Here is a 12012-nt window from a genome sequence, read left to right on the forward strand (position 1 = left end):
CCCCAAATCCCCAGCCCTGCCTCCTCCCCCCAGGCTCTCAAGCCTAGTAGGGAGGGAGGGGGAGAAGCGGCGCGCGCGCCGCGGCCACTCAGAGTCTCCCCCTCCCTCCCAGGTTTGAGAGCCTGGGAGGGAGGGCGAGTAGCAGCGTGCAAATCACCTGTTTGGCGCACCGTGGTGCGCGAGCGGCAGCAGCAGCGGCGGAGGTGAGCTAGGGCGGCCGGGGCACATTTTTAGGGGCGGCAGGGGCGGCATTCTGGCGCTGGCCATGCCGCCCCTAAAAATGTGCCGCCCCAAGCACCAGCTTGTTTTGCTGGTGCCTAGAGCTGGCCCTGTTCCTAAAGCACCAATACATCATAAAAATAACCAAGACTGTCACTTTAGCTGTGCAGCACTTGACAAGTTCAATGCATTATATGAACATTAATAAAATTTCTTAACTAGCTTTCTTGTAAGGATATGTGATATAAATGGCGGTAACACATTTTTTGAATTAATGTTGGGATAAACTTCATAATGCCCCCTCTCTCTCCCCCCCCCCCCCCCCCCCCCCCCCCCCATCAACCTCTGGTTGCTCTTTTCCCCTTTTGTTTTGGAATGGAATGAGATCTTTGAAGCTTTTTTGTCTTCAAGGGCAGAGAGCTGTGCTGCTGATTTAGCTGGGGGGTGCCCTCATAAACAGGTCCCAGTGACTTAAGTTGGAGGCAGCTGTTCGTGTCTCCATGTGCTACTCCTCAAGTGGACGTTTCCTCCTGCTATGGTTTGATAGTTAGATCTGTATAGGTTTCACCACTTTAGTCATTATCTCCATTGTTGATATAAGTGAAGTATAAATACTTCTTTGACATAACTAAATAATCTCCAAGTATGTACTGGTACGGTTTTGGGGGTTGGTTTTGGAGGTTTGGTTTGGTTTTCCATAGGGTAGGGGAAAGATATTGGACGATTTTCAATAAGGATATTTAATAGATTATACAACACAATCTAAAAAATGTAGACTTTTAGTGACCTGAAGTATACCATATGCAGAATCAAATTATCTTAAAATCTCCTAATCTATTTCTTCCTAAATATTGTTGCTACTAGGATGATCAAAAGGCAGAAAATGATATGGCAGTGAAACGGGCAGCATTACTGGAGAAACGGTTGAGAAGGGAAAGAGAGACTCTACTTCGAAAGCAGCAGCTGGAAGCAGAGCTAGAACATAAGAAGGAAGAGACAAGGTAAAGCTAATTGCATATTCTAATTGCAACATAAGCAATAATAATAAACATGAGAATCTTTGCTATGGCTAAAATTATAAAAATTGTAATCATAATGCAATGAGGTCTCCATTCTTTGTTTTCCACAACAAATCCTTTTTCCACTGTGAGCCCAATACTTTATTTAAACCAATTGATTTCAGGGAGTTCTGGTACTGGCAAACTGAGTTAAAGACTAAGAGGATATTCTGTCTTATCTATTCACAATTCCACTTGAATGAAAGAATAATTTTTCATATGTATTTGAGGGTAGGGTTTGAACCATACTATACAAGTAGATAACCTTTTTCATCCCGTTATTTACATCTACAGTGGAGGTGAGAAGTTGATCCTCTGTTGATGTAAACTGGCAAATTTATATCAGCTGAAGATCTGGACTCAAATCTTCTGATTTCCCTGATACAATTTAAAACACGTCCAAAATCTATGGTGAAAAGAAAGACAAGCTCTCAATAAATAAATGGAAAACTTTTTTTAAAACAATTAAATCCAAAAATTCCACAATCTGAAGTATGGCCTTAATTTTTCCAATAATAACATTCAAGTGTGTTAAGTTTTTAAACTGTTTGAAAACTGAGAATAGACCAGTTCATCTTACTTGTATATGAGAACTCGAAGATTCTGGAAAAGCCATTTTTTCCCTGTCACTAGTATTATGGTGGTTACAACTGCTAGTCTTTACAAGGGAAAGTTTTCTACTAAAACTTTATTTCATGATTTCTTAGGCGCAAGACAGAGGAAGAACGTCAAAAGAAAGAAGATGAAAAAGCACGTAGAGAATTTATTAAGCAAGAATATATGAGACGGAAACAGCTGAAGCTCATGGAAGAAATGGATACTGTAATAAAGCCACGCCCACACTCATCCAAACAAAAAAAGCCACGTCCAAAATCTATTCATAGAGATCATATTGAATCACCCAAAACTCCAGTTAAAGGTCCACCAGGTAACAAATATCGGTGTAGAAAAAGAGTCTGTTCATGCTAAAACACCAGCTTGAATTGTGGTACTAACTAAAATATGCATAGATTAGCCTCATGCTAAACTGATGTACAATTTTTGAAGCTGCATGTGACTGAATTGGAAAAAGTAGAATTTACAAATGGAAGCTAATGATGACAAATGTTGCTGATATATTATGCATGCATGCATATAAGAAGAAACACAAAGGTTTGCTAGATGAACACCAGCAAAAGCACTAATGTCTGGCACGATTTTGTGCACGCTCATGTATTCTTTCCAGCCACTAACCTCTTCCTTGCACCTGTAGAGCTAAAAATGGGTAGAACATTTGGGAGATGTGAGATTAATAAATAAAATGGTGACTATAAGGTAAGAGTCCTTAAGCTGCTGCTTCATCATAGACGAAAACTAAAGTACATCTGAAAAGTTACTTTTATGTTCTGGTGTGTTTTTATTATGACTACTTCACCTACTTGCCTGACTTAGTGCATGTGTAGTTGTGATCCCTGTGAGAACAGTCCTATGGAAAAGTGTAGCATGTCATTAATTATTTAATAATTTAGAATAATGATTTCAAAGAAAATATTAACAATTTACAGATAGAGGAAAGTGCAATGTCCTCATTTGTGTTTTTAGCAGTAAGGTTTCCATATCCTTCGCTGTCGTCCCATGTGTGCTGTGTCATGGCTGGTTGTTACCCTCCACCTTATTTCAGTGCAATTTAAAATGCTCCATAACAATCCATTCAAATTTCTAGTTTATAATGGGAAATTAATTCCATTGTAACTAGACCTGCTTTGCTGATTTTGCAACTTTAATCCCATATTTCAACTCTATATTTCACATTAATGCTTAGCCTCAGAAAACTCCAGATTCAAATAAGTTCCATTGGTATTGTGTCTGTAAATACATGGATTAACTGTGCGACATATGCATGCAGGCATACTGTATATAGAAATAAGAACACTTATCAATTTCCCTCTGCTGGTGTTGTGTCTAATGAACAGACTCTTTACTATTTGCTTGCTTTTTCATGAATTTTAACTTTGTTTTTATCCAGGTTCACAACTTTATCATGTTTTTTCAGTATCTAGCCTCTCATTGGCATCACTGAACACAGGAGACAATGACAGCGTGCAGTCAGGCAAGAGAACGCCAAGGTAAAGCTGCAGTAACACCTTTATTTAATATAAACTGGTGTTTATCTTCAGAAAACTGGCATACGTACTAAAATGCTTAAAGTACCCAAGTTGCATATTTTGTATTCTGACAACTGATACTCTTTCTTGATCTGAAACACTGATCCTTCATGCTGTCGGCTGATGAAGAACTGAGTTGTGTGTGTTAATTTTCACAAGTGCTGCTGATTGTGCAGCTGTGAATGAGTGCAAAAGTAAAATCCAGTGGATGTGCTATCAGTGCTATCTCTTTAATTCACCTCCTTGAGATTTGGGCTCAACCTATAGATTCTTTGTTCACATGTTTTCAGTTTATATGCCATAGTACTTTTTTGCTGATTTGATAGAGTTGTGTTCTTTGTTTTTCTTAGTGGCTGTACAAAAGTAGTCAGGAGCTCACCAGAATTTAACTGGCATTTTTTTCACCAGCCTAGGCTGAATACCAGAATTTATTGTGAGTTAAAAGCCAGTGTGGTGTTTTCACTTGAAAATGATATAATGAAAGATTGAATTAAATAAACAGAAGTTCATACAATTACATTCAAGAAGAGAGGAGAGAAGAAAAAGGAAAGGTAGTTATTCCGAGGCTCAGATCAGACTTAACCCAACTCTATCCTGTATTTACTGCCACCGGGCTTTACTTCTCAACTGTGACCAGCCCTGTAGCTTTAATGAGCTGCTGCCTCACTTTTCTTCATGCTCTGAGCACTGGCTCATTGCTTGTCACAGTAGTGCATAAATTCTTTTAATTAAATGTATTGTGTATTTGACATCTCTTGAAACTATTGGTTTTATTTGAGAGGAGGTGTACTGTAACTATATTTAGCTATTCTACAGAAAAAAATAAAGCCTTGTCTACAATGGTTTTATTTACACCAGGTTAGCCACATGGATGTACCTGTACTTGTGCAAAACCTTAGTGCAGATGTGCTGCACTGAAGTAACAATGACTGGTACCCATGCATCTTACTGTGGCTTCAGATGTGATTCAGAGCTTGAGTTTCAGAATGTTGTAGAATCCAGTAAAAATTGATGAGAGGCATGGAATTTTCAGGATCATTGATTTTATTTTTGGTTGGGGTAGGGAAGGGGGGAATTGCCATAATTTTCTCCTTTTTCCTCATGTCAGAGAGTTAAAGGGTTTTTTTTTTTTTTTAAAGATTGTACTGTGTGAATTTCATAAAGACATTTTGCAATCTCCCTCATGCACAGGCTGAGTAGAGTGAAGGTACGGTGATATTACATGTGAAATGAAGCTTAATTAGCTGCTAAGATTCTACCAGATGTCAATTGAATGTGGTCAGAAAATGTTTTTAAAAATCACTTTTTTTCTTAATTTCTTCAACCAAGCAAGGCCTTTCTCTTGTTCAGGACCACATCCCTGCCAAGTTTCAAACTTGACCAATTTTTGTAGTAGTCCCATTCAAAGAAATTTAGAATTTAACTGAAAAAATATAGCTGAAGGGATTTTGCTCACACTTTCCACACATAAAAATATTCACATTTGGAGCAGAGTGTCATTTCATAAAAATTCAGGGGAGGCTGAAGGGGAGGATAAGGTGGTGTCAGCATATAGAACATTATATGTAATTACATTATATCCTGCAAAATCTGGGGGAGGGCAAAAAGTGGAAGACTTATAACCCTATGAAAAGTCAGGGGGAGCAAATAAAGGTCAAGGGGGGAGAACTCCCTTCCTTGCCCCATAGCAAATGACTCCCCTGATTTAAGGACAAAGCATTGATTATTTCATCCCCAATGGTTAGTGTTTGTGAAAACAAAAGGTTATAATGGAAACTGTTTTGCAGCCTTAACTATAGCAGTCCTTACTGGCAGCTGCTATAATAATGCCATCATCAGTAGAAATGGGAAAACAAACCTTGTACTTCTGGTTAATCATCCTGTCAAGAGCAGGCTTTTTCCCTATGGAAAATTCTCAAATGTTTTGCTCAGTGTAGTTTTAAATGATTCAAGCAAAATTCAGTACGACTGTTCTACAGTCTAATAGATTTTGTTAGAACTCTTTCCTTGATGTATAGTCTACAATTTCATACTACTGTTACTCTTAGTAATACCTTTTTGGAACACCTTAAATAATACATGTGACAGAAGGTAAACATACAGAGTTGCTCCTCTAATTCTTCTGGTAGCATTACGGGTTTTGGCTTTTAGTCTACATTTCATATCCTGCTGTCTTCTATCATAGTAATATATTCTAAGCACAGTTGTCAATTTTCACATGGTAAATAAGCACCCCAACTTTCACAGTAAGCCAAAAATCAAGCTAATCCCATTTCAAAACAAGGCCAAAACAAGCCAATCCCTAAGAACCACAACACTCTATGTGACTAGATCCCCCCAGCGTGCAGTCTGGGACTGTCGTGGGCCTGCTGTGCAACCCTGACCCTCCCACTGCTTGCCCCCCGGTTGCCAGGGGCCGATCAAAAAAAAAAAGAAGCAACAAGCTGCAACAAGCTACAAGCCAAAAACTAGCCAACAAGCAACTCGGAAGCCAATTAAGCCAAAAACAAGCACAATTTCTGTTTTTTTCCCCCGGGTTTGGTACATCTGATTCTAAGTTTTCCTTTGATCTTAAAAGGCCATTCTGCTGAAAATAAGGGGACTTTTCCATAGATATGTTCTACTCAGTTCTGAAAGGAAAACATATTTTTGTACATTTTTAGGTCTGAGTCTGTGGAAGGATTCTTATCTCCAAGTCGTTGTGGTAGTCGCAATGGGGAAAAAGATTGGGAAAATGCATCTACAACTTCTTCAGTGGCCTCTGCTACAGAATACACAGGTCAGTGTTGGTAATGTTCTTAGGGAAATGTTTGGGTATAAGAAGGGTCTGTGTATGGGGAGTTTTGGTTCTCCTTTATTTGCCATTCCTACAACGTGACTCTTCCTTAAATACTTGAAATTAATCTTCTATAATAAAGAAGCAAATGTCTAGACTGTCTAAAAATGGCGTAATTTAATATATAAAATAAAAAATATTGATACAATAGGAAATGTGGTATATTAAATAAAAAGACTAAACTACAAATTTAGGACAAATCCTGCAAACACTCACATAAGTAACTTTATGCAGGTCCTATTAAAATTGTTTCTATAGCAAGGGGAGGAAAGTGTAGAAAATATGAGATCAGTCTGTAACCAAAAGCTTCAAAGAGAAAAATATAATTGCCATAGGAGAAAAAAATCTATTCAGTAATATAAATTTAAATATAAAAGAATTGAAGAATTGTTTGAAAGCCAACCATACACCATAGTTTACATCTTGTTTCAAAACAGACCCCTCTTTAAAAACTAAAGACATATTAAAAACTTTCTACTGCCTTGCTTCTAATATTTCAGTGCCCTATGAGTCTAACAATAGTGACATCATCGTCATCCTCTTTTTCCGTGTGTGTAACATGTGATATTACAAAATGTCTTGTATCGTTATAATAATAAAATCTGTGTTTTTGTCCATGTAATATCGCTCAGTCTGGCAAAGAATAACTCTGAAGTATCAACAGGTATTCTAGATAAACAAGCTTTTAAGGAGGTTAATTTTGATCTATGAGGCTGTGCAGCTCTAGCTATGCTGGGAAATTTGTATGTTCTGAAAATAAACTATTTTCCTCTTCAACACTACTGCAATAACTACAGAAGAGGCCAAATTTACAATCTGGATACTGCACAGTACTTATCTACCAATCTTTGAGAGCACTTTCAACCAACTTAATCGCTTCCTCGCATCTCCTCAGGATTAAGTCTAATACAGGTACTAATACTGGACTTAGGTTGTCTCCTTTAGTTCTCTCAATTAAGACCCATTGCCTAAAGGTTGGGTTTTTGTTTTTGTTTTGTTTTGTTTTTTTAACTTTTCAGACTTTGTTTTTAAATGCAGCATGATTTTTTTAAGAAACTCAATCAGGGTCTTTTGCCACATAATTTTGAATACTCTGTGGTTTATAAATCGGATTTCTTACATCTTTTCCCATTCTGTTCTTCCCTCCAAACAGTCAGTTAGTTAGTCTGAGACAGTGAAAGTTAATATTGATTTTAAATCATTGGTGGCCTTTAAGATTATGTTGCTTTTTGTCTTCATAACTATGCCTCCTTTCAAAGTGTCTTGACTCAAATAGGAAGATAAATTGCTGAATCTATTCTCCATTGACCAATCCCTCAAAATTATTGTTAGGGTGAAGAGCCAATCATCTTCTAGAGGGCCTCTGGTTCTTAGGCTTCACATGTTGCTTTGATGCCAATAGGTTACATCCCCACCCCAAAGAACAGTTTATACAAAAATATACTTGATACAGTTTTCATCTGGGGAATTGGTTTTTGGTTAAACTTTTTGCAGTAAAATTTTCTTCCAATTTATGGCTTTTCCATAGGACTGGGTCACCAATTAAAGTCAGCAAGAGGGGGATACTATCAACCTCTCTACAGCTCACAACCCTACATTGCACACCTGTCAGAAACCAAAGCAGAGACAGTTTCTAGTCACTCCAGATGGAACAAGCCCTTCAGGCAGCCTTGAATTACCTGTCAGAATCAGCACCAAGACCTTCTGCCTTCATTATGGGCAAGTCACAGTTGGGGTTCCACAAGACTCAAATCCCAGAAGGCAGGAGACCAGTAACTCTAAACACTGCAGCAACTCACTGTTATCTGTTTCACGCTTCAAAACTAGGGGCAGAGGAAGAAATGAAACTACTCCTCCTCCTAGTTGGTTGAAGGATTTTTTTTTTAAATACAAAGTATTTGATCATTAGTAGATTATCATGTGAACAGTTTTTATGAGGCATATTCAAGATAGTTCCCTAAAATGCCCCTATGATGATCTAATGCTGAAGGACATATCATTGAGTGAATCTAGTAATATTTAAAAAAAAATCTTTTTTCAGTTTTGACAGTTGTACCACATTATATTCATATATAATCCTGTGATACAGTAACAGAAGAATAGCAGTCAATCAATGCATGTGTGTAACAGGTCTGATCTCTACTTATTTCTTTTGTGGGTGCTAGGATTGTATTGTTACATACAGAAATGATACATGGAAAAAGTGTCTCATGGTGCTCAAGACTGCTTTCTGTATAGCTTATTGAATCACTTAGCTGATTTGTCAATTCTGTTTCATAGGACCAAAGCTCTACAAAGAACCCAGTGCAAAATCCAATAAGCATATTATTCAGAATGCTCTGGCTCATTGTTGCTTGGCTGGAAAAGTAAATGAAGGTCAGAAGAAAAAAATATTGGAGGTAAGGATATTTTCCTTCTGATGATTAAAAAAAGGATTAAATCCAGCCACCTTTGGACATTAGGGAGATATGCCAGTGTGGAGGGAAGAGTGGAAAGGAATCTTCCTCCCAAGGCCGTGTAAATGCTTTGTGGATGGCTAGAGTAGTCTCAGTGATCCTGAGCCTGTCCCCTCTGTGAGTAAAGGACCAAAAGAGCAAGCGGAATTATGGAAACAATTATATAGGATCATGTAATTAAAGAGTATCATAATGCTTATGCTGAAGGAGACTGAATTACTTATATGCACAGGCAATCTTAATTCTGGCATTTGCTAACTTTTAAATGCTTGATTTAGCAACCTAACATTCTTTAAAAAAAAAAAAAACAGGTTTGGGGGTTTTTAAACATGATTTTCTAAGTTTTTTTTTAAAAAGCAAACTGAAAAAAAGCAATTCCATTTTGTGGAACCTATATGAGTCATCAGCAGAGTCGGGATCTTTAGATCCATAACACAGATCTCTACTATTTAACCTAATGGAGTAACTGGTAGTAACAGTAAACTGTTATCCTCAGTGTACACTAGCCACCAGACTGGTATGAGACACCCACTTTGCCAGTGGGCTTATAGCTATTTGCTGAGAGCAGAGCAATGTCAAGATTTAAGAGTCCTGGGTTCAATTCCAGATTCTGAAGGGGGGTGTGTAGATAAGGCCTTCTGCCCCATCCCCTCCCTCTACTCCTCACCTCTCTGTATTCATGTCAGAATGCTTCCTTCTCCTCCATACTATCTGGGTGAAAGCAGAGGGGGCTCCACGAGCACAGGAAAAACAGTCTGTCTGCTGGCAGTGCTGGTGCCTGGCACCATAACAGCTCCCAGCAGTATGAAGGAGCAATTGCAGAGAAGGTCATGCTCCACTCCTGCAGCCCTAGAATTGAGCAGGCTCAGTCTAGTCAGCAAGTAGGAGCTGTTTCAGATGGATCATGATCCGTGCAACTGGGATCTTTAGACCATAATGCTTACAGCCTCTACTGGCCATGTGCTAACTGCAATTTTTCAGAAACTTATAGATTGGCCGAATTGGGGTGGATTTTTAGGGAATGGCAACAAGCATATCTTTAGTACTAGGGCAACCTCCCTTGCAAATTGCAAACTCCTGCTCCCAAGTATGGAGGTGCTAGAGCTTCTCAATTAAACAGTTGTAATAATTTTTAACCTGAGCAAAAAAAATCATTTCCCCCTTACCTCCATCTTAGGAACAACTGCAGTGTTATAGCTTAATTTTTTATAAAAAATGAAAATTCTTCCTGAGGCAGACATCCAGCATGCAAAAATTCAGCTCTAATAGTGGAAGTTTGGGAAAATTTTAATTAACTGAAAACAGGGTCTTATGGAAAGTATTCTACAACTTGAACTATAGTTCAGCCTATAATGTGTTTAAAATAAAAACCCCTACAACTTAGAGTTGAGGGTTTCCTACATGTAATATAAATTTCAAATTGTAAACACGTTTTTTCTTTTTCTTTTAAAGGAAATGGAGAAATCTGATGCCAATAACTTCTTAATCCTATTCCGGGATTCTGGCTGCCAGTTCAGATCTTTGTATACATACTGTCCTGACACTGAAGAAATCAATAAGCTGACTGGGATAGGCCCCAAATCAATCACAAAGAAAATGATAGAGGGGCTATATAAATACAACTCTGACAGGAAGCAATTTAGCCACATACCTGCTAAAACTATGTCTGCCAGTGTTGATGCAATTACCATTCACAGCCATTTGTGGCAAAGCAAGAGACCAGTAACTCCTAAAAAACTCTTACCTACCAAGGCATAGTGGGGAAAATATTTGCTTCAGACAATTGTGGTAAACTTGCACTTCATCTTTACTGCCTATAGAAAATAGGTTTCTAGTTGCCAACAAGACTTATAGAACTTGAAATTGGACAAGCTCTTTTATCATCCACAACTGGAATGTAAACACAGTATTTAGGAGTACAGAAGATTGTCACTTAGGTGATACAACTACAAGTGATAATGGAAATGTCTGATTCATGTGTGGAGATGTGTATGTGCTAATAGAGACTATAGGGTACATTTACTCTATATTTTGATTAGATACGTAAGCACTGAATGTTGTTCATCTGCAATTACATTTTTTACATTTCTTGCCTTATGCTTTTGTGTTTGTGCTTGTCTTGAAATTTAATTTTCTTGCTGTTTTTTCCTTCACTTTTCTTATTATTTTCAGTGTCATTGAATTTTACCTAATGAATCCCATCATGAAATACAAACAAAAAAGTGGTCTGTTATGAGGTACAGAACACTCTATAGTTATTCTAAGACATCCTGGTCTTGTTCCGAAAGACCCTCATTGTATGTTCTAATCATTACTGAAAGACTCATCCCACTGAGTATTTCCAGTTCCATTTCAACATCGTAATACTGGTTTGTTTATTTTTTTTTTAAATTAAATATTAAGGGAATTCTTTGAGCTGCTTAAAGGGAGGTTTCCTTCAGATTAAATTATTTAGCAACTAAAATATTCAGGAGAGCCACAGTATTCACTAACTAAATCTGTTTTTTTCACCTCAGTTCTACCCAATTCAGCCTTAAACAAATGTTGCTGTGGATAGACATCTGATATGGGTTTCAGTCTGTCCAGCTTGAAAGTAAATCACTTTTTTTACATACTCTGACAAATGACATTTTGAGAATCTCTTATCCATTTAAAATAAGTATGGTAAAGAACCTGGTAGACATTTCAATCTTTATAACAAATATAAACATTTTTTAAAATAGCCATTGGAACATATTTCAGTATTATTTACAAAGGGCTGCATTTTGATTTCATAACAGTGTTTCATTATTTTGCACAAGTCACTATTGTGCTTAGTGTTTTTCTTTTGTATAATTATTTTCAGTGTAGCACTGTTCTGAAAAAACTACAAACTTGAAACCTCCCCCAAATCTGTGGTTTTTTTGGCAACGTGTACCAGACGATTAGTTGGTGGGAGGGGGGCGAACTCATTCTCAGGAAAAGATTTGAATGATTTATGATCCTGTTTTGTTTGTGTTGTGACAACTGTGTAAATATAAAGACAGTATTATGCTATAACTATGTAGTTCATTCTGTTTCATGGGGAGTAGAGACTAAAATTATGTACATTTCTCTCACTGAACTGCTTAGAGAGAAATAATGCCTCATTACTATGATGTACTCATTTACTTATATAAAAGATTCACAGAAATGAGATGTCCTTAAACAGTTTAGAACAGTACTTTTTTAATTATTATAAGGCCTTAGGCATAAATGCATTGGGTTGTTTATCAACATTTTCTCAAATGCTGTCAATATTTTACTATAATTTATGTTCT

General features: G+C 37.4%; 1 protein-coding gene across 3 annotated transcripts in view; it reads left to right on the forward strand.

Annotated features, from left to right (window-relative positions):
- The window catches only part of LOC112115849 (calmodulin-regulated spectrin-associated protein 2), a 181725-nt gene extending 170544 nt beyond the window's left edge, over positions 1-11181 (forward strand). For all 3 annotated transcript variants that reach the window (XM_029912358.1, XM_026655509.1, XM_029912357.1), the window contains 6 exons: positions 1084-1220; positions 1985-2205; positions 3310-3382; positions 6085-6200; positions 8538-8656; positions 10166-11181. In XM_029912358.1, coding sequence (XP_029768218.1) covers positions 1084-1220; positions 1985-2205; positions 3310-3382; positions 6085-6200; positions 8538-8656; positions 10166-10471 — 972 coding nt within the window. In that variant the 3' untranslated portion in view covers positions 10472-11181. The remainder of the gene's footprint in view (positions 1-1083; positions 1221-1984; positions 2206-3309; positions 3383-6084; positions 6201-8537; positions 8657-10165) is intronic.
- Positions 11182-12012: the final 831 nt, after the last annotated feature.

Source organism: Terrapene carolina, unplaced genomic scaffold (genome assembly GCF_002925995.2).
Source record: "Terrapene carolina triunguis isolate 2854851 unplaced genomic scaffold, T_m_triunguis-2.0 Scaffold210, whole genome shotgun sequence".
In the NCBI taxonomy this organism is placed as follows: Eukaryota; Metazoa; Chordata; order Testudines; family Emydidae; genus Terrapene; species Terrapene triunguis.